This window comes from Mandrillus leucophaeus, unplaced genomic scaffold (assembly GCF_000951045.1).
Source record: "Mandrillus leucophaeus isolate KB7577 unplaced genomic scaffold, Mleu.le_1.0 Scaffold12, whole genome shotgun sequence".
Lineage (NCBI taxonomy): Eukaryota > Metazoa > Chordata > Mammalia > Primates > Cercopithecidae > Mandrillus > Mandrillus leucophaeus.
The window spans coordinates 9,651,032-9,674,800 of NW_012100320.1; the positions used below are offsets into that span (position 1 = coordinate 9,651,032).

General features: G+C 43.4%; 1 protein-coding gene and 1 pseudogene across 1 annotated transcript in view; both read left to right on the forward strand.

Moving 5' to 3' along the window:
• LRRC49 (leucine rich repeat containing 49) overlaps positions 1-23,769 on the forward strand; it is a 167,728-nt gene that overhangs the window by 4,475 nt on the left and 139,484 nt on the right. Inside the window, exon 2 of the mRNA XM_011969395.1 lies at positions 17,072-17,393. Coding sequence (XP_011824785.1) covers positions 17,376-17,393 — 18 coding nt within the window. The 5' untranslated portion in view covers positions 17,072-17,375. The remainder of the gene's footprint in view (positions 1-17,071; positions 17,394-23,769) is intronic.
• LOC105531459 lies at positions 2,366-5,826 on the forward strand (annotated as a pseudogene).

Below are 23,769 nucleotides of genomic sequence, written 5' to 3' on the forward strand. Positions count from 1 at the left end.
GTGGAGGGCGGCTTTCCGGCGCTCCTTCCGCGGAGGCCTGTCCCGGAAGGATCCCCGCGACCCCCGATCCCTCCCTCCGTCCTCTCGCCGCTGTGGGGCCCTAGCCGGAGAAGAGGCGTCAGGGCTCCCTCCTCCTGCGCCTACTTTCACGGCGCCGCAGGGATGGGCACAGCACAGCTGACTTCTGTTTGTGCTTGACTCCGGGGGTGGCAGGCGCAGACCACAGCTCCAGGGGCTTCCAGGCCTCCTGCGTGTCTTCCCCACTGACGTGCCAAGATGAGAAAATCTCCATCGTTAGTCTCTTTGACATAATAACCACCCTAGATCGTGTCTTAGATCAGGGGCTTGGCTCCTGCCATGCCCTGTATCAGTTTTTCTCCAAGTGTGGTTCCCAGATCAGGAGCATCAGCTGTACCTGGGAACTTGTTAGAAATTGAATTCTTAGGGCTCATCCAGACCTCCTGAATCAGAATCTATGATTCAGAACTTTGTGTTTTAACAAGGCCTCTAGGTGATGCTGAAGTTCACAAAAGTTCGAAAGCCGAGGGCCTATAGAGTATGCCCTGCACATAGTATGCTCTCAGATATTTGTTGAATGAATAAAGGGAGCTATTGAAACGTCAGGATGTTCTAAAACACTGCCACCTTTACACGTGTAGCTTCAAATTGAGTTCCATCTCACCCCTCCAAATGTGACCCAGAAACTAGGGACAGGAGCGTAGAAATGAATAAGACCAGTCGGGCGCAGTGGCTCACGCCTGTAACCTCAGCATTTTGGGAGGCCGAGGCTGGCGGATCACGAGGTCAAGAGATTGAGATCATTCTAGCCAACATGGTGAAACCCCGTCTTTACTAAAAAAATGCAAAAAGTAGCTGGACGTGGTGGCGCGCCCCTGTAGTCCCAGCTACTCGGGAGGCTGAGGCAGGAAAATCACTTGAACCTGGGAGGCGGAGGTTGCAGTGAGCCAAGATCGTGCCACTGCACTCCAGCCTGGGCAACAGAGCCAGACTCCAAGAAAGAAAAGAAAAGGCAAGGCAAGGCAGGGCGGGGCAGGGCAAATGAATAAGACCTGAATCTGCTTTCGTGTAGCACTTTATTTAGAGCCTTAAGCATAATTTATCATATTAATTTTTCACACTGGGACCCCCAAACAACAGAACCCTGGACCAATACATTTGTTCTGATATAGGAAAGCAAGTTAGGATAGGCTCAGGAAATGAGGCCTCCTGGAGGGCAGTGTCCTTGTAAAAGAACACCGTGTATAGGGTCCTGGGTTTCTGGGCAGGGCTGGGGAGAGATCCAGGGGCCCAGCGAGGACAGTCCCTCTTCTTAAGGACACTAGAATCTGTGTCCCTTTCTTTCTCGGATCTCTCTTTTGATAGAAGAGGTCCTAAAATAAGTAAGTAAAGGAAGAGAGAGAGACCTTTGGTGCTATTGCTGTTTGTGCACCAGAACAGCTCACAGCCCTGGATCTGAGCTACTGGGAAAGGAAGAGGCAAGAGGTTGACAACATCTTTTTCCAGCCAGCTGTGCCTCCCTCCAGGGCTACAGAGGCTATAAGTCCTCTGCACAGACCTGTGATGAGGCTCAGAAGGACAGAGCTGCATCAGCCACCATGCCTTCCAGTTTGATAATTTCGGTTCCTGACTTTCACAAAGTGATACCCATTATCTGTCTCATTTAAGCCATCTCGTGTGGCAAAGACATCAGGGGTTATTATCCCTACCCACAGTGATGGCTCACATTCGTCTCAGGTTTTATAGTTTATGAACAATTCATACATGTCATTTCAGGGTTTCCAAATGCCTGATCATAAGAGTCCCCTGGGGACTTTTCTTAAAATATAGATTCTGAAAATATAGTTTGAAAACTGACAGTTGGTGGGTGAATCTGGGCTGCAGAAGTGTTTTACTTGGTGAGAGTTTTGAAAAAAAGAAATTGAATTTATATGCCCTTACATTCAAACATATCTGCCTATGTTGTTTCTGTTATTACTTATTTCGGACTCCTCATAAAGGAATTTTGGATCTAGAAAGAATGTCAGACATCATCTAGCTCGGAGCTGCTCCTGGTAGGGAATGGGTAGTCTGGCAGAGTACCCAAGAATGGGTACTCTTGGGGGTACCCATTAAGTCATAGGATAAATATGCGGCATCTTTCTGGGGTATCAATTTTACTTAGATGTTTGAGAGAAGAGCCACAACGTGTATATTAAAACAACTTGTAATATCTGTGAAATCAAATGCAAAACTTGCACAGAATGTTTAAGGCAACTCACATAAGTTTCTCATTTATAGTAGTTGGCTTAGAATAATGCCTAGAGGAGCGGAGGACAGAAACCCTCATCTGCACTAGGGGTACTTCATGGGAGAAGTCCAACTTGATCACTTTTGCAATGAGGAGAGTGAGTCTCAGTGAGGCTTAGAGGGAAGGGCCTCTTCTTCCACTTTGTTGCACCCCATTTTGTCTAGCAGGGAGCCTTGCATCTGGGAACACTTGCTGATTTGCTTTGATTAGTCCTACCCACATACCCACTGTTTGTGTCACTGGTGAAGAAACCAGGGCTTTTAAAGGGCTCCTTCCGGTTTCCAGCTTATTCCTCCCCAGAGCTGTGGCAGGGAAAGGAGACCAGTCCCACCCAGGCCTGTCTTGAACATTGTTGCAGGGAGTTTGCATCACCACTGAGATGATTAGCAAAGCCTCTTTAAACAAAATCATGACCTCAGCCTGGAGCTGGCATCTTTCCCTTCCCTGGAATCTTGACAGCTCATTTTCATAGTAAACTCACAATGGGAAACAGCTTTTTCCATAGCTCCTGAGGATGAAACGAAAGGAAATACATTGACAAGCCATCAGGATGGACTGAGATTAGGTTGAAGGAAAAACTCAACCCTAGAAGACCTTTCCAGTATATACAAGGGTGTTGTTTGGAATCAATTGGAAATATTTTTGAGTGTGCCTGGCACTACAGCTGGAAACAAAGGACTTGGAATAAAATATTGTGGTGAAGCTGGGAAGTTGGGACAAGGCTAAGTGTTGAAGAGAAGAAGTGCAGTCCCAGCTACTCAGGAGGCTGAGGCAGGAGGAGCCCTTAATCTCAGGAGGTCGAGGCTGCAGTGAACCATGATGGCACCCCTGCACTCCAGCTTGGGCAACAGAAAGAGATCCCATCTTCAAATTAAAGAAAAAAAAAGAGGTCAGTTTTAGCTGTAGGTTAAGAGGACTCATTTAATCATTTGTTTAAGCATGTACCAAATACCAGGACCTGTGCTATACTCTGTTTTGTAAAATGCCTAAGACATGATCCATGAATACCAAGAGACGGAGGGAGCCTAGGAAAGACAGCCTTCAATAATAAAACTGTGTCTATGCACTAAATGCTGTGACAGAAATCCATACAGGGAGGTACAGCCAGTGAAAACATCCCCAAGAATGCTTTGAAACTGGCTAGAAAAGCTCACACATAAGCGGCAGGGTATAATGGAAACATGCTCACTTTGTTATCAAATAGATCTGAATTCAGACTCCAGCCTTGCTGCTTCTTGGCTTCCTAACCTCTCTGCTGTTCAGTTTTCTTACCTGTAAAATGTCCTGAATGATCCTCACTTAACTGAGTTGGGCACACAGATCAAACTAGGTTGTTTGTGAAAAATGTCTAGCAAAGACCTGGCCCAGATTAGACGCTCAGTGTATGCTAGTAGATTATGATGTGGCCTTCCAAGAACCTTCATACCAGGAAAACCTAGACCTGAATGGGAAACACAAACATTCTAGTTGCTGAATGTATATATTGCTCCATTGTAAATTAATAAATCAGGTTTTTTTTCTAGATGCCATACTCTTATAAGTTGAATCTGGTCTGCAGAAGTGTTACTTCAGAGCCAGCCTAATCCTGAATACACTGACAAAATGGAGGACTTCCCTTGGCCAGAAACCAGCATTTTTCTATAGTGTTTTTTTTTCTTTTTATGTTTCGAGACAGAGTCTCACAGCTGGGTGCAGAGGCTCACGCCTGTAATCCCAGCACTTTGGGAGGCCGAGGCAGGCAAATCACTCGAGGTCAGGAGTTCAAGACCAGCCTGGCCAACAGTAGTAGTAGTAGAAACTCTGTCTCTACTAAAAATTAAAAAAATTTAGCCGAGCATGGTGGCAGGTGCCTGTAGTCCCAGCTACTCGGGAGGGTGAGGCAGGAAAATCGCTTGAACCTGGGAGGTGGAGGTTGCAGTGAGCCGAAATTGTGCCATTGCACTCCAGCCTGGGTGACAAAGCGAGACTGGGTCTCAATTAAAAAAAAAAAAAGGACCAAGAAGAAGCTTCTCCGCTCCTTCTGGAATCTCTGCCTTATTCAGCCCACCTGCCTCCACTCCTGCCTCCACCGTGTCCATCAGGGTGACCCAGAAGTCCTACAGGGTGTCAACCTCTGGTCCCTGGGGCCTTCAGCAGCTGCTCCTACACAAGTGGGCCCAGTGTCCACATCAGCTCCTTGAGCTTCTCCCAAGTGGGTAGCAGCAGCTTCTGGGGTGGCCTGGGTGGAGGCCGGGTGGTGGGGCCAGCAGTATGGGTGTGTGTCACTGCTGTCACAGTCATCCAGAGCCTGCTGAGCCCCCTTAACCTGGAGGTGGACCCCAACATCCAGGCTGTGCACATCCAGGAGAAGGAGCAGATCGAGACCCTCAACAAGAAGTTTGCCTCCTTCATAGACAAGGTACTGTTCCTGGAGCAGCAGAATGAGATGCTGGAGACCAAGTGGAGCCTCCTGCAGCAGCGGAAGATGACTTGGAGCAACATAGACAACATGTTCCAGAGCTACATCAACAACCTTAGGCGGCAGCTGGAGACTCTGGGCCAGGAGAAGCTGAAGCTGGAGGTGGAGCTTGGCAACGTGCAGGGGCTGGTGAAGAACTTCAAGAACAAGTATGAGGATGAGATCAATAAGCATACAGAGATGGAGAATGAATTTGTCCTCATCAAGAAGGATGTGGATGAAGCTTACACAAACAAGGTAGAGCTGGAGTCTTCCCTGGAAGGGCTGACTGATGAGATCGACTTCCTCAGGCAGCTGTATGAAGAGGAGATACGGGAGCTGCAGTCCCAGATCTCCGATATGTGTGTGGTGCTGCATGTGTGTGGTGCATGAACAATAGCCGCTTCCTGGACACGGACAAGCATCATTGCTGAGGTCAAGGCGCAGTACGAGGAGATCGCCAACGGCAGCTGGGCGGACGCTGAGAGCATGCACAAGATCAAGTATGAGGAGCTGCAGATGCTGGCTGGGAAGCCCAGGGATGACCTGCGACTTATAAAGACTGAGATCTTGGAGATGAACCGGAGCATCAGCTGGCTCCAGGCTGAGATTAAGGGCCTTAAAGGCCAGAGGGCTTCCCTGGAGGCCACCATCGCAGATGCAGAGCAACATGGGGAGCTGGCTGTTAAGGATGCCAATGCCAACCTGTCCAAGCTGGAGGCCGCTCTGCAGTGGGCCAGGCAGGATATGGTGTGGCAGCTGCGTGAGTACCGGGAGCTGATGAATGTCAAGCTGGCCCTGGATATTGAAATCACCACCTACAGGAAGCTGCTGGAGGCCGAGGAGGGCCGGCTGGAGTCTGGGATGCAGAACATGAGTAGCCATATGAAGACCACCAGCGGCTATACAGGTGGTCTAAGCTCGACCTATGGGGGCCTCACAAGCCCTGGCCTCAGCCACAGCCTGGGTTCCAGCTTTGACTCTGGCGCGGGCTCCAGCTTTCCTTCAGCCGCACCAGCTCCACTAGGGCTGTGGGGATGGGAAGCTGGTGTCCCAGTCCTCTGATGTCCTGCCTAAGTGAACAGTTGTGGCAGCCCCTCCCAGCCTACCCCTCCTGCGGCTGCCCCAGGGTGCTGGAAGGAGGCCACTGTGCAGGGTATCACAGGAGACCCACCTGAGGTTCAGCCCTAGCCCTCAGCCCACCTGCGGGGGAGTTTACTGCCTGGGGACCCCCCTTGCCCGTGCCTCCAGCTACAAAAAAATTCAATTGCTTTTTTTTTTTTTTGGTCCAAAAATAAAACCTCAGCTAGCCCTGCCAACTGTCAAAAAAAAGAGAGAGACAGAGTCTCACTCTGTCACCCAGGCTCCAGTGCAGTGCAGTGATCATAGTTCACTGTATCCTCAAACTCCTGGGTTCAAGCTATTTTCCTGCCTCAGCCTCCCAAGTAGCTGGGACTACAGGCATGCCAACACATCTGACCAGTTTAAGTTTTTTGTAGAGATACAGTCTTTCTGTGTTGTCCAGGCTGGTTTCTAACTCCTGGCCTCCCAAAGTTCTGGAATTACAGGTATATGGCATTGTACTCTGCCCTATAGTTTATTTCTAACTTCAATATGAATTAAGATAGTTATCCATAGGTGTGAGATTTTTATGAGAATTGTCCATTAATATTTATTCTTTCTTGTCTAACAATATCAATCCCCAGTTTTAGATGTCTATATGGCCACTTAATTAGTGATTACATTTCCTAACCTGCCTTGCATATTGGTATAATCGTGTGACTAAATTCTGGCCAATAGGATGTGCACAGAAATGTTTTCTGGCACTTCTGGGTTGTGCGTCTCTGGCTTTTTCCTCTGCCCATTGGCTAAAGTTGCCTTGTCTAATCCAAGGATGGAAGTCACATGTTAAGGAGAGTTGAAGCAACAAACACGCTCTGTGCTTGTTTGCTGGGGCATAATCTGCATCATTATTTTAGAAAGAAAGAATCTCATACCTTGTCTAATAGACTGTATTTTGAGATATTTTTGCCACAGACTTAACCTATATCCTACTTAATATCTAATACTAATGTCTAATATTAATACAAGATTGAATTGTGTAGCACACGGAAGTACCTAGTTCAGGGCCTAGGATATAGTAGCTACTCAATAAATTGGTGTTGAATTTGAATGTAACAACTTAAACATTTATTGCATGGCAAAAGCACGCAAATTATGTGGTAAGAATGATGCAGGAGTCCAAAAGGAATAGAATGTAGTTTCCCCATTAGCATAGGAGCTCGTGTTCTAGTGGGGGAACTAGATTCTTTATTCCTTCTTCTTCTCTCCCTTCAGAAGAATAGCATTATCAGCATTATCAGTGGAAGTCAGGTCATTGCTGCAGGTGGTAAAAACAGTGGGGTTTTCTAAAAGGCCCTCAGTACTGTCTCCCACTCCCGTAAGTTTGAGGTGCTCCCCACAAAGCAACAACATCCCTAGTTTGGGTCCCACCATTTAAAAATAACGTCTTGCTCTCATTAATTTCTGTGTAGCATATTATCAAATTGTTTTGACACATAGTTTGGAGCTTATATTTGAACTTTACCTGCCATTTACGTCTTGTGGAGGATTGGTTTATCAAACTGATGTGGAATGTCACATGTTAAAAATAGATGGAGACCCTAAGCCAGGCGTGGTGGCACACACCTGTAGTCCCAGCTACTCGGGAGGCTGACGCAGGAGAATGGCTTGAACCCGGGAGGTGGAGGTTGCAGTGAGCCAAGATCACACCACTGCACTCCAGCCTGGGCGACAGAGCGAGGCTCTGTCTTAAAAAAACAAAACAAAACAAAACAAAAAACAGATGGGTTCTATTTTAAAGGGGTGAAAGAAGGACTAGATCTAGGTGAGTGATCAGTAACCACAGGTATAAAGGTGATTGGTAGAAATTCTGAGAAACACAGGCACAGGTTCTCACTTTTTTCTTGAGGGAAAACCTGAAGAACTTATACAAAGCTGGACCACATATAGCAAGAGAGCCAGCTGCCTACTCCGGCCTGAAGAGCGAGCCCACCCTGGTCCTCCATTCCCCAGGAAGACACACAGCAGTCAGTGCTTCTCCCTGATCACGGTGAGGGCTCCATTAGGTCAGCGATTCTCAACTTAAGCTGCATGTTAGAATCTTAGAAACACCTGGGGGGCTTTTAAAAATTCTGATGCTGGCCAGGCATGGTGGCTGATGCCTGTAATCCCAGCACTTTGGCAAGCCAAGGTGGATGGATAACGAGGTCAGGAGATCGAGACCATCCTGGCCAACACGGTGAAACCCTGTCTCTACTTAAAATACAAAAAATTAGCCAGGCGTGGTGGCACACACCTGTAGTCCCAGCTACTCGGGAGGCTGAGGCAGGAGAATGGCTTGAACCCTGGAGGCAGAGGTTGCAGTGAACTGAGATCCGGCCACTGCACTCCAGCCTGGGCGACAGAGCGAGACTCCGTCTCAAAAAAAAAAAAAAAAAAAAAAAAAGACTCCATCTCAAAAAAAACAAAAAAAAAATTCTGATGCTCTGCCAATTAAGTTCTGGGTTAAGACCGAGGCATCAAGCATCAGGCATCAGACCTAGCTTTCAAAGCTCCCAAAATGATTCCAACATGCAGCCAAATTCAAGACTTCTGTGTTCGATCTTTCAAGCCATATTTTTCAGGTTCCTCCCAACAGGTCTGGAGACGTTGGCTACTGGTTCATCTGATCTCCAGGTGCAAATAACCAGCACAATTCAACCCCAGCGTCTTCCTAGAGTTTACTGAGGGACTGGGTGACTCGAAGATGCATTTCTCATGTGCACTATTTCTTCGCAGGAGCAGGCATCAGACCAGGCTGCTGCAAACAATTGTTCAGGTTGTGCACAGCACAAGGATGCTTGGCAAAGGGGATAAAGGGATGAAATGACTGCCTAAACTGTGCTCTTCAATCTGTCACCCTGGCCTCGGACTTGGTGCAATTAGAGGGGGAAAAGTAACTATTTCTAATTCTCCCCAGTGAGCTGAAGTGGCCCTTTGTGCTAATAATGGCCCTGGTTCAGGCCTGCCTAAGGTAGAGGCAAAGTGAAATTCGAGGACCACGTGCATCAGAATTACTAAGGAGCTTATTTAAATGTATATTCCTGCGTCTTCACTCCAGATCGAATGAGTCATATCTCTGAAGATACAATCTAGAAATATGTGTATTTCACAATCTCCCAAGTGGTTTCCGTCAAGCTGAAGTTTGGTGGCCACTGACCGAAGGTATGGGATGGTCTTTCAGTAAAAATAACAAACTGAACATCTCCTACATGCCAGGTCCATGCCACCATTCAAGGATATGAGAGCGAGTAAGACCCCATCCTTTCCTCAAGTATTCTGGTCTAATAGAAGACAGACAAAAGCTGTGGGTCCCAGGAGGAGCCCAAACTATGACCTCTGCTGGAGTTCAGATATCTGGCATATTCAGAGAACCAGTTAGCAGATCCAAAAATCCCTACAGGAGGGACTGAAGCTCCTCCGAGAAGAATAGTCATCCCGGAGAAATAGGAGCCAGGCACCACAAGCCTGATCCACTAACAAAGTCTCCATTGTCAGAAAGGATGAGTGATTTGGGGGACAGACTAGTATCTGATATGTGTTTGTTTGCCTGTGGGCCAAGGCCCTGCTCCCCAACCTCTGTGGTCATATATCTGAGCCCCATGGAAAGCTAGGGGACTGTACATGAAAACTGACCTGTTTCCCTATCACCCCCATAAACTATTTCAGCAGAAGGAATATGACTTTGGGACCCCACTATCTGAGGGTGCGCATCACAAGGGGAGGCATTTTTTGCCACTGCTCACAATAACATCTCACAGCTTTGGCACCTCCTGTGCCACTCATCAGCTGCAGGAGGAGACTCTGGTGCCTGGTGGACACAGTTGTGCCCAGGGAAGTGCCTGTAGTGCCCATTGGACAAGGTATTGTCTGGCAGAGGCTGGGGCAGTAAAGGAGAGACCACCTGCAGACACCAGGTGGTGACTAGCTAGATTCATCTATGAACACGTATGAGACACCCCCAGGGAATGTCCACAGATACTTGGGCAGTGTTTGAGGGGCTAGGATCATGTATTAATAACATTAGTGGGTAAAAGGAGGCAAGTGGAAAGAGCTCCCCCCGGAATGGGTGACAGACTCGCTTTCTCTCCATTTGTCATCACTTTTACAGCAAGAAATTGGTGCCTAATCAGGATGACTTCTAATTTGTAGCCCAGACTGCACATTCTAAAGACACTGAGACGCCCTGAGGTGTGGGCGCCAGGATGGATGGGGCATTGGGAGGGAAGGAGCAGGGCCCTGGAGTTCCTGAGGGGAGAGGTGTGAGTGATTTCCTTTGCCTAGTTTGGAAGGTCTAGTGCATTCTGGCTCCAGGCTGCCTTTCCACCCTCATCTCGTGTCCATCTTGCCCTTATTCCCTCTGCTCTGGCCATACTGAATTTCTCTTAGTTTATCTCAAGGCACCACTCTTCTGTCCTTTAAATGTGCGGTTTCAGATGCGTGACATGTTTATTCTCTCCTTTTTACCTGACCAACTTCGAATCTTTCAGATTTTAGCTAAGATATCACTCAGGGGAACGTTTCTGGATTTGCCAGTTTAGTGTATAGGACATTCAATGCCGTCCATAAACTTAGATGTGGAGAAAATGTAACTCTTTGGGGTGATGGAAATGGAATCTCAATTTCAATTTGGGTTCTTCTCATAACTTGGGCTAAGGTCAAAATTCCAGGTGTCTGCTCATCAGTCATCTGTGTGTCCAGGAATCTATCAACAGAGATGTCCATATCATTGAGTCAGGGCTCTCTTAGCTGCTTCAGTGCCAAATTTGGGGCACTAGGGTCTTTGCTAGGCCCTCTATAATCCCATGTGCCTAGAGTCAACACCACCAGCACACAGTCATTTTCTTCCTTTTTTCTCCTGCTTTCATTCTGGAAGAAGTCTTTTCCAATTCAGGGACAAGTTTCTTTCATCTCGAACTTGGATCCTCCAGCAATCCTCCTGCCTCGATCTCCCACAGTGCTGGGATTACAGGTGTGGGCCCCATGCCTGGCCATTTCTCTTAACCCAAATCCCTATTCTCCTCAGTGGTTACTGACTTCTTGTCCAAAACTTTGTATTAGTTTCATAAATACAGAAAGGTTGAAATAATAATAAAATGAACATTCTTATACACTCTACTGAATTCGAAAATCGTTAAAAATTTATCACCATCTTTTTTTCACCTCTTAGTACTAAAGCCTGTCTTCTAAAGAGAAAGACATTCACCTACAAAACCACAATCAATACTGTGGTTGCATCTAACAGAACTGTTGATAGCTCCGTAAAATTGTCTAATATCTAGCTCATAGTCATTTCCCCAAAATGTTTCATTCCAAGAATGTTTGTTATGCTTCAGAACAAAAACCAGGATCCAATTTAGAGTCACACATTGCATTTGCTGTTTATGTCCTTCTAGTTTATTTACATCTAGAATAGTCCCTCCACCATTTTATATTGTTATTGTTGCTTCATGACATTGAATTTTTGAAGGATTCATGTCCATTATCCTAAAGAATTTAGGCTTTTGAAAACAAAAGCCAGAGAACTCTGCCCCCAGACTTTCCCTGAGGCAAGAAGTATAACCTACCTGTCTGGTTTTTCGAGGACTGAGAGTTTTCCCTGGCCATGGGACTTCCAATGTCAAAATCAAGAAAGTCCTGGGCAAGCCAAGATGAATTGGTCACCCTAGAGGCAAGGAGGTATGGAATTGGATATTTGCTTGAATGGTTGCAAGGCATAGAGTGAAACATTATTTAAAATGAATAATCCAATATTATGCAGTCACACTTGGTTAATAAGTAGGTTTATAACATCCTGTGGTTATACTCTTGCAATATGCATCATATTTTTGACTCTGTTTGACGTCTGAATTTCCCAATAGGTAGTAAACTCCATGAAGGCAGAGACATGTATATCTTTCTCATTACTCTAATCTCATTGTATCCCCATAGTTCTGGTACATGTCAAGTATTTATTTATTTATTTATTTATTTATTTATTTATTTATTTATTTTTGAGATGGAGTCTCACTCTGTTGCCCAGGCTGGAGTGCAGTGGTGTGATCTTGGCTTACTGCAACCTCTGCCTCCGGGTTCAAGTGATTCTCCTGCCTCAGCCTCCCGAGTTGCTGGGACTACAGGCGTGCGCCACCATGCCCGGCTAATTTTTGTATTTTTAGTAGAGACGGATTTTCACCATGTTGGCCAAGATGATCTCCATCTCTTGATCTCATGATCCACCAGCTTCAGACTCCCCAAGTGCTGGGATTACAGGTGTGAGTGACCACATCCGGCCACTAAGACATGTTGAAATAGTAAGGCTGCAGCCTACTGGTAATTTCCATACCCCTGATCACTGAGTATTGTTAGGTTATGTTCCTGCATAGAAATCTTAACAAGCATTCTGTGCAACTGTTCTGGCCTTACGGATGAGACTCCAGAAGTTTAAATCATCTTCAAGATCAAATTAAGACCTTAACTTCTAAGTCCTCAGGGTCTTCATGCAGTGAGGGGATACAGATAAGGGTAGAAAAATATCTGGGAATCTGGAGATACTTAATCCATTGGCTAAGCAGCACTGGACCATATACCAAGGTCCTAAGGAAATCAATCACACCTTAAGAAAATATTTAATTAAACTGGACAGAAATTAACATAATAATTTCATTCAGTCCTTGCCTTATTCTCCAGATTTGAATCCCCCAGGGTCATTAAATGATTGGCCAAGGAGAGGTTAGGGTTGGGAAGTTGAAATAAGGTATAATTCTGAACCCGGCCTGAACTCCAGATCGACTCAAGGCCAAGTCTGGCCTTTGGAAAGATTTAACCCCAAAGTCTGGCCTTTGGGGTTAAAGATTTGGTAATGGACTTATTGTATCATTGGGTACCTGATTATAGAGAACTCAGGTGGAGGCTAATCGGAACGGATTCCTGAAGGCCGAGTGCCCAAGGCTATCAAGGTCCAAGCGGAAGACAGCACATCTCAATGCCTGCTCTCTCATTCCATTCACCCTCTTTGGAAGAAGGTCCAGTTGAGACCCGTGCTGAGTCATATAGGCCCGCCTTTGTGACAGGAATCCTCATATCAAACACACTCCAGAGAAAGAGGTGATACTTCACCACGAAGTATCAAAAGAATGATAGACAAGAGCATAGAGAAGAAAAGAACTTCCTATGAAGAAGTTTTGAAATGCATCATGAGATTTGTTTTCTTCTTCTGAGCGTCAACAGAGTATTTTTCCTGTCCTTCACATCAGGGTGAAGAAGACACCAAAGTACTGTCCAGGACATGACGGAAATGGCCATTTTTGGAGCAATTACTGTGTACTTGGCCTATGACCTCATTTAACCCTTGCAGCAGTCCCAAGTCACAATGATCCCAGTGAGGTATTGTTAGAAAACTGAGGCTCAGCAAAATTAAGTAACTAGCTAAAGGTTATATGGCTGGGATATGGAAGTGCATAAAGATTTATCCTCACGCTGTCAGACTCCAAATCTATGCTGTTCCCACCATCCCACCCTGCACTCTTCTGAAGATGCCACGGGCCTAACAGTCCTAAACAGTCTCAGAAGTGAGGGCATTATTAAATCCAGGTGAAAAAGACAATCATTGCTGGAGTGCTATATGAAAGGCACTGGAAAGACTTTTGCTCCCCAATTTTCCCGACCACATCTACCACAATGCCTGCAATCTTGGCACGCATTTCTTTGAGATGAATATTGGGGTCCTGCCTCTGAGAGCCATTCAAAGTGGACTAGTCTGATCTAGAGGTTGTGGGGTGAGGTGCTCTGTACTCCTCTCTGTCATCTCTATTTTGACACATCCCAGATACTCCAGCAGCTCCATTTCTGGGTATTAGCTGTGAAGTTGAAAACAGAGTATTTTTCCTTCTCTTTGGCTTGATTGTCTTTCACCCTTGGGGGAAAGGGAGGGGGTGCTAATGGCTTGGAGGGTGGCCAGACTATTCCATTTTGCAATCTCCAGCCACAGCTGCTAAAGAAAACTTATATTGTGTTTTCATTCTGTGGGGAAAACATGTTTTGTTTTGTATTCTTGTGTAACCATGAAACATCTGGGGTAACCTTAGCTAAAACTTCCTTCCAGTGTCGTATTTGGGCTCAATGATAGAGAGAAATTTTCACCTTGAAATGTAAGCTATGACAGTGTAATAAGTTATTATGACTTGTGCTTGGATGCACACCCAGTAGGGAGCCATCCAGTTCTTACAACTCAGGCCCTCTAAACTAAAACCCCTTACCCTTATGTTACATCACACTGTCCCTTATAAATGGTCAGGGCCGAGAAAATGATATTTGGGCGCTCAGAATTAGGGAAACACTGTGAGGGCTTAGGAAGAACTCTTCAATGCTTTCAACTGGTGACTCTCCAACTGCAGCATGCATCAGAATCACCCAAAGGGCTTGTCGAAACTCAGATTTCTGGCTCCCATCCCCAGAGTTTCTGACTCAGTAGGTCTAGGGTAGGGCCTGAGAATTTGCATTTCTAACAAGTTCCCGGGTGATGCTGATGCAGCTGGTCTGGGGACAGTAAGAATCTCAGCTTTAAACTTTTTTTAAACTTGGGTCAACCCAAATGCCGAATCGAATAAAACACAAGGAGAGGCAAAAACTATATACAGTGACACGCTTCAGTTTCATGCTTTGTTTTGTTTTTCTAAATAGGTAAGGGCTGATGCTAAGATGAGATGACCTCATCTAATCATTGTCACTGGGAGTACAGATTGGTATAAACATTTTAGAAAACAAATTGGCGGTAAATAAATATTTCTAGGCATTGATTCCACTTCTAGGTACCTCTAAGAAAATAATCAGAAATATGCACGAAGATGAAGGTACAGGGATGTCTATGGCAGCTTTACGTAAAATGATAGATACTTGGAAATCACATGAATATGCAATAGTTTATCAGTTATAATATCTCTACAGTGGAGTGTTATTAAAGTAATTGGAGAAAAAAATTTAATGATGAGAAGAAATGTTTATGATAAATTATTGTAATACGTGAAAAACTCAGGTCACAGAGCTACATGTATCATTTATCAACTATATAATGCATATGTACTTCTACAAACAGCATATCAACTAAGGAAACACACTGACATGTTAACAGTGATGATTTCTGGATAGTATTATATTTGTTCTAGGATATCATTCACTTCTTCCCTGCCTAATCTTCTAAAATAATCTATCCCACTCGAAGCCTCCCCTCTTCATAATATCCTCTTCTGGAAGGAGCTCTTAGGCTGACATATTTAAACCAAATGATCCCACCCTTTCAGTGGTAGGCGGTTGGCTGTATGGACATGTGACCCAAGGTGAACCTACTAGTGAGTGTCTGTCAAACACTTTACTGCTAACCCCAGAAACTAGGGCTAGAGAGCTGTGGGATGTACATATATTGAAGTAGGGCTGGTGGGCATTTTAGGCTGTGTGCAAGCAGAGGAGGCTACTACAGGTCTGCTGCTTTATCAGCGATTACTGTCAGCACAATACAGGCCCAGGAGCTAAGCAGCACACACATGCAGGAGCCCACCCACACAGGCACAAATCCTTCTTAAAAAGCAGGCAATGGGGAGAGGTTGTAAATATTAAACTGTAATACCCTTGTCTGTGTTATGCTTTCAATATTCTCCCTTTTTGCCTTGAGCTAATGAGAATGGGTTTCTCTTCTTTGCAATTGAGTGCTAAATTAACAGGTGATTTTTATTTGCTTATTTGTATGTGTTTGTTTTTTTAAAATCAATTTCCCACACTGAGTTTATTACTGATTTTATTAACAGAAAAATATTAAAATTAAAATCATGAGCTAAAGCTAAAAAAAAAAAAATTATTTAGTGAAAGTTTCCTATTTGCTCACTAGCCCCTACATCCAGACCCTTTTATTTCTGACACTCCGAGCTTCAGGAAACTGAGAGGTTTTCTTTGGTTTCTTTCAGTTTGGTACAAAATCCAGAGGACAATTTAAGTTTGGAGTGTGTCCAAGCAAAATTCTTTTTCTGTACTGAGCTAAGAGGATTCCAACAGCAAAGACCGATGCAGAATAAAAGATATAGAGCATGGTTTTCTCCATCGATTTATAAACATGAAGATTGGAATGGATGAGTCATCAGCAAATTGAATTGGGAGGGATTGCTGCAGAGCAGCCCACACTTTGTCATAAAAATTCTGCTGCAGTATCACACTAGCTCAACTGTGGTTTACCATTTTTAGAAACATGAGCAAATGCACTATAGTTGGTTACCACTTTTTTGTGACACTTGAGGTTCATGTGAAGTTGTATCAATCCCAAAGAGTGATACAGTTCAAGACAGGACCATTTGGTATAAGCAGTAGGTAATTTTTTTTTTTTTTTTTTTTGAGATGGAGTTTTGCTCCTGTTGCCCAGGCGGGAGCACAATGGCGTGTAATCTCGGCTCACTGAAACCTCCACCTCCCGGGTTCAAGCAATTCTCCTGCCTCGGCCTCCTGAGTAGCTGGAATTACAGGCATGTGCCACCATGCCTGGCTAATTTTGTATTTTTAGTGGAGACTGTTTCTCCATGTTGGTCAGGTTGGTCTCAAACTCTTGACCTCAGGTGATTTTCCCACCTTGGCCTCCCAGAGTGTTGGGATTACAGGTGTGAGCCACTGCGCCCGGCCAGCAGTAGGTAATTCTTAACCCTTTCAAGGTCATCATCTCAATTTCTTCCCCACCGGGAATCAAATTGTAACTAAAAAATGATTGCAACTTGTTTTAAGAAAGATATGCTATAAGATATTTGAGGGCAGAGATGGATTCTGCCATGCTTAGTTTTATCTCTGGTTTGTTGAATGACTGAAAAAACATTCATATTGATGCTAAGAGATGAGCCTAGGGAATAAGTGCTCGGGAAGTAACTTTCCAAAGGGTCCATTTCTGGGACTGGGTTTAGAAGCTTGAGATGATGTCGAAGATAAAGTTATGATACACTTTAGGGTTTCCAAAAGTATGTGTTCTAAAAGGATGAGGTAATTGTCAAGAAGGAAAAATTGCTGACATTTTTAAAAGAGAGGAAGTTGAGACCAGAGAAGTTCCATAGGCAGCATCTCAGAAAGCTCTCATATCCACCGAGGAGAGTGATTTGCATCTTCAGCCATGGAGACCCTAGAGAGAAAGAGGACCTTTTCTCCAAGAGATTCTAAGACATGTGAGAGAACCGACTCTGGCTCAAAATGTCTTATAAACTTGACATAACTTTTTTTCTGAGACGGAGTCTCAGTCTGTCACCTAGGCTGGAGTGCCGTGGCGCGATCTCGGCTCACTGCAACCTCCGCCTCCTGGGTTCTCCTGAGGCAATTATCTGCCTCAGCCTCAAAAGTACCTGGGATTACAGGTGCCCTCCACCAAGCCCAGCTCATTTTTGTATTTTTAGTAGAGACAGGGTTTCACCATCTTGGTCAGGCTGGTCTTGAATTCCTGACCTCAAGTGATCCACCCACCTTGGCTTCCCAAGGTGTTAGGATTACAGGTGTTAGCCACTGTGCCCGGCCAACTTGACATAACTTTTAAAAATGGATTGCCAAGATGAGGTAAGTCTACACATTCAGTTGACATAATTTTGTGTAACAATTATGCTCTGCTATCTCCTCACTGAACTAAAACATCGTATACGGTCAAAATACTAACTAAAGCTGTTATACAAGAATAAAAAACAGAGGGTCATGGTGAGGAGGGAACAGGAAGATAGTGATTGCCTTTTCCTTAGGGAGTCTTTACCACTAGTGTATCAGGTAGTGCTTGCTGCATGACAAACAGCCCTACAATTTAATGGCCTAAAACACAACCATTAATTCATCTCACAGTTGCATGGGTTGACTGGGCAGCTCTTCTGTCTGGGCATGCTTGGCGGATTTGCTGGACTTTCTCATCCTTCTCTGGCCAGCTGGCATGTTGGAGGCAGTCAGATGATCTAGAATGACTTCCCTCATGTGTCTGACAGTCGGAGGGCTCTTTGCAAGGGACCAGCTGCTTCTCCACATGGAGTCTCATCCACAGTGGGCTAGCTTGAACTCAGTCACATGGTAGACCTAGAGTTCCAAACACAGCAAGAGGACAAGCCACTTTTAAAGCCTCAGTTTATATTACCTTTGCTAATGTCCTATTGGCAAAAGTAAGTCACATGACTAAACCAAAGTCAAGAAGTGGAGAAATCGATTTTACCTCTTGATGGGAGTGGAAGAATTTTTGGCTGTTTTTACAATCTACTGCAACTAGGTAGTAAGGTTAGTAAAGAAATAAACCAATAGATACATGGAACTGTAGAAAAGGATTGAGATATCAGGGATACAGTCTTTGACTGTAGAAACTCTGCATTTCCTGGGTGTTGTTAGCAAACCAGTCTGTGAATGTCATTTAGTCCAGCTAGGGAACCTTCTGTTTGGGGATTTCCCTGGGTTATGTTATCTGAGAGCCCAACATAACTTTTGGGACTCTGATCAGAACTGCAAACACCATCTTGGAACAATCCTGGAAGTGTTCTAGACGTCTGGGATCCTTCTGTTCTGACACTAATCAGGGAGGAATATCTGCAAACCCATCCTTGCTGGTTCAGGTGAGAAAGAGGATCTACCTTTTCTTCTCAAAGACAGGGATTAAGAGCCAGGAGGTACAAAGGGCAGGTGGATGGGCAGCAATGATAGAGCAGGCTAGTTATTTGAACTGGGGTCAGGAAAAGGAAGGATGGAAATAGTAAGCCTGCTCCAAGAGGGAAGCAATCAAATTGATAATTTGATAATAAGCTGGAGACTATGATCTGGAGACAAAGTTAGGGAACATTTAAAGGGCAGGTGGAAGAAGTTTGACAGTTTCTTGAAGCGGTTTGCGTTTTTTGGTTTTTTAGATGACAAGCTAGAGAAAATTCTAATCTCAGTTCTGCCACTAATCAGTTATGTGAGTATGGACAAATTGCCTCAGTTAATTTTCTCATTGACAAAATGAGTCATTTTAACTGGAAGATTTTTCTAGCTATAACACCTTCTGGGAATCTAGAAAAAGAAGAAAAGGACTGACATATATATGAAAGGAATAAGTCTACATTAGGAGGAATCCCCTTCAGAAAGCATTGGAACAAGTACCGAGGACGATTTTCAATCTCTAAAGCTTTAAAAACATGATAGATCCCTATAATTCTTCAACAAATATTAACCGAATGACATGCTAGGCATTGTAGACAGAGTAGTCCGCGAACAACAGCAGCAGCATGCCCCTGTGGAGCTTACAGGATCGTTTGAGTTTGATCAAATGGTTCTAGACAATTTCACTAAGTAAGAGTTGCAAGCACATCCAGCTTCGTTTTGCAGGCAGGGATTATACCAGATAACTTCTCTGATCTTCAGTTTCTTCATCTACAAAATAAAAAGTGTGAACTAGATCATCCCTAAAGTTCCATTCAGCTCCAAAATTCCAATTCGGCTGCCCAGCAGTTCTTAGGTGCTTTAGCTCAGCAACTCCATCTAGTGTCTCTGTGAAATGAACTTAGAAAACATCCAGTGTACTAACTATTCACTAAAATGAGAGACCACTAAAGAGACTGGACATAACTGAAGGCTGGCCTCAGAATCAAGATATATGGGCAAGGGGTTGATGGGTTATATGTCATATTTAACATAATGTTTACAATGTGTCAGGCGCTGTTCTAAGTGGTTAGCATATATTTAATTCTCACAACAAACCTATGATCGAGGAACTAAAAACATCCCTACTTTACAGATGAGGGAACAGCCCAGAAAGGCAAAGTAACCTGCCTAGCAATTGGCAGAACTAGAATGGAAACCTAGGTAGTGGGTTACAAAGTCCATCTTCTTAGTCAATATCCTTTCCTGCCTCTAGCTAAGAGTTGTGGAACACTTACCATGTGCCCAGCAGTGTTCTAAGGTTTTTCATATTGTAACTCGTTTAATCCTCTCAACAGAAATATGATGTAGGTACTAAAATCACAATTTTGCATGGGAGTAGACTCAGGCCCAGAGAGATAATGTAATTTATCTAAGTACACTATAGCTGATAAGTGTCTTGGAGCCTAGATTGGAACTTCAGTATTCAGCCAGGGTGAAGGAAGCATCCAGGCTGTTGCCATGTCCCAAGAATTTTTTTCTCCCACTTTCCTAAATGTCACCGATCATGATTCTTGGTACACAAAGGGAAGATGCAAGAAGCAAGTGCTAGACAGTTTTTTTTCTTTTTTTCTTTTTTTCTTTTTTTTTTTTTTTAGCATATTATCTACAGAGCCAACTCTTGAATATTCAGAAGTTAATTCAATTAATGGATAAGACAGGCTTGGGTGCATTTTCTTAGTCTCTCCTGCTTCTCATTTTCAGATCAGTTTTGCCAGGTAAATAATGAAGACTTTAAGTGCCACAGGAGGTTTAAAAATTCTCCTTTAGGGGATCCTACATGATGGTTTCAAGGATCACTTTCATGTAAATGTCTTTGAAGGCTGCATCTCTATGGCTAACTACTCTAATTGCCTGAGAAACACATCTGCTTTCCTGTTTCATTATCTTCTGAAACTCAACATTCAGTATTCATTTAGCAAATACTCGTAAACACTTACTATGTAGGAAGAACATCTGGAAACCCCTTAAACCCTTAGAACAGTGCTTGGCACAGTTAACTACTGTCTTTACCTTCGGGTTGTGCAGAGTCCAGTGGGGGAGATTAGTAAACAGTCTCTTACAACACAAGGTGATAAATGCCGTGATGGGCTATACATGACATGCTCTGGTAGTCTGCAGTGACATTTCATCCAGTCTTCAGAGAAGGTAAGCGTAGGGTCAGGGTAGGTTTCTCAGGCAACTCATTTCTAACATTGAAGTCAGCACCTTTCTCCCCAGACTGGCTCCTTCTTATGTCTACTAATAGTACTGCCAGTTCTTGTTACTCACGCTTGAAAACTCATTGTTTACTCTTTCCTTGTTCACAAATCCATAAAGTAACCACCATGTCCAGTCAATTCTTCCTTTTCTATCAAATCCTTTTTTTTTTTTTTTTTTGCCTTTCCTCACTCTAGGTCAATCTTTTACCGGCTCAAGCCAGGACTATTGCAAAGGCATGTCACCTCCAACAAATTTAATCCATTCCAATTCTTCCTGCACTATCCTTCAGATTCATTTGCCTGACATACTTTCCTGCCTCCAAATCTGGGAAGTTCATTCGGTGCCCAAAGGTTAAAGGCCATTCCTCTTGTTCTGGCAACATTCTGCTTGTCGGTCTGAATCTTTCAGAACTCCCTTGTAAATCTTCAGTCTAATGATGCCACCCCCCTTCTCACTCATCCTTTGCTTTTTAAGCATCCATGTCTCTATTGACTTTTTCTGTGCCTTCAGTTCTTTCTGTTGGTTTTTAAAGCATATTTATATCCTCCCTCTCCTTAAAGGACCATTACAATTTCACCTATTTTGTGAAGCCTACCTTAAGAAACTACAGATTTTATTGCTTGAACTAGTCATTTGGCAAAATAATAGTGTATTGCTTTTTCTTTAACATGCTTTATGAAGGTATAATTTACATACAACTATTAATACAATTCATGTGTTAATGTAACCCTTATCACATTGGGGTATAAAACATTCCATCTGCCCTAAACATTTCCTTGCATACTCTTGCAGGGAATGTCCCCCTGTCCTAGTCCCAAGCAACCACTGATGGGTTCCTTTCTGTCACTATAGATTTGATTTTTTCTTTTCTAGAATTTTATACAAATAGAAATATAGAATGTGTACTTTTATTTGTGCCTGGATTTTTTTCACTCAGCATAATGCTTTCAAAATTCATCCAGATTGTTTTGCATATGTTTGTTTTATATCTAAGAGATCATTATTTGGTTATACTTCAATTTCCTTATCCACTCACCTGTTGATGGACATTTGAATTTTCAGACTTCGGTTCTTACGAGCATTTGTGTAAAAGTCTTTGTGTGGACATGTATTTTCTCTTGGGAAAGTACCCAGGAGTGAAATTGTTTGGTGGAATGATATGGGTATGCTACCTTCATCAAAGTTTGCCACATTGTTTTTCAAAGTGCTTGTAGTATTTTTATATTATTACCAGCAATGTAGGAGAGTTCCAGTTGCTATTGCCCTCCAACACTTTGTTATTTTAAACTCTTTGCATTTTCCATATTGTAAATGAAACTGGTTTTTTTATCTCACTTTCCAACTGTTCATTGCTAGCATATAGAAATAAAGTTGATTTTTGCACATTTGATTTGCTAAACTCACTTATTGGTTCTAGTAGCTTTTTAATAGATTTCTTAGGAGGTTCTATGTACATAATCATATCATTTCTAAAAAAAGGACAACTTTATTTCCTCCTTTTAAACATCTATGCATTTTGTTTTTCCATCTTTCTTCCTTTCTGCCTTCTTTCCTTTTTTTCCCTTTGCCTTTATTGCACCGACTAGGATCTTCAGTATGATGTTGAATAAAAGTGTTGAAGAATGGACATCCTCACCTTTTTCTTGATGTAGGGATAAAGCTTGTAAGGGAACATTACCTATGGATATTAGTGGCATATATTCATGGCTGCTATTAGGTGAAGAAAGTAAATTCCTTTCTATTCTTAGTTTGTTGGTAGGTTTTATCATGAATAGATGTTGACTTTTGTCAAATGTTTTTTAAATCTAGTAAGATGAAGGTGACACGATTTTTCTTTCGTTCTCTTAATATGGTGAATTACGTTGATTGGTTGCTGAATGTGAAACCAACCTTGTGTGGCTGAGCTAAACTCTACTTAGATGTCATATATTATTTCTAAAATATATTGCAGGATATGTTTGCTAATAGTTCGTTAAGATACACATATAACTTCACAAGGGATGTTGGTTTATAATTTCTTTTCTTGCAATGCCTTTGCCTAGTTTTGGTAATAGGTTAATGCTGAACTCATGAGATGGAAAGTGTTCTCTAGTCCTTTTCTCTTAGAAGAGCTTGTATAAGGTTGGTATTCTTTCTTATGTTATTTGATAGAATTTAAAAGTGAAGTCTTCTGGGCCTAGAGTTTTCTTTGTGGAAAGGATTATAATTGCAAATTCAATTCCTTTAACAGATACAGGCACTTCAGACTTTCTGTTTCTCCCTGTGCCAGTTTCAATAGCTTGTCTGCTTTAGTTCTAGAATTTCCATTTGGTTCTTTTTTTAGTTTCCATTTCTCTGTTGAGATTCCTCCTATCTCTTCATTGTGATTACATTTTCCTCTTGGAATATATTTATAATAACTGCTTTAAAGTTCTTGTCTACCAATTCCAACTTCTGGTCATCTTTGGGTTGGTTTCTATTGATTCCTTTCTGTCTCGATGTTAGGTCACACTTCCTAATTTCTTCACATGACTAGTAATTTTATATCTTATACAGGACATTTTGGATGACAAATTGTTATCTTCTTCCTAAACACTTGAATTTGGTTGTAACAGCTGGTTAACTTGGCTGGACTCAAACTCCAAACTCTATTTCCACTGTGATGCTAAGACTTGCACCTGTTGTTTTGTGCTGGGCCCCCAGAGGTCACAACACAGGCATAGCTCATGATTAGTCAGAGGTTTGGGTGGAGTTTATAAGAGATTTGGGGCCTCCTCCCCTCTGGGTTTCCTCTTTGCCGTGACTTGCCCCATCACTTTTCACTCTGGCAGCACTGAATTCCTACCTCTGATTCCTCAGGCCAATAAGACTGCAGCTTTCCAGAAGTCCCACAGAGGAATATTTTTGACTGAATAAGATTTACGTTCACATACTCTTGACATGTCCCTCATCTCTCACCTGTAGCCCAGTGATTTTTCTTTTTCTTTCTTTTTTTTTTTTTTGGGACGGAGTCTCGCTCTGTCTTCCAGGCTGGAGTGCAGTGGCCAGATCTCAGCTCACTGCAAGCTCCGCCTCCTGGGTTTACGCCATTCTCCTGCCTCAGCCTCCCGAG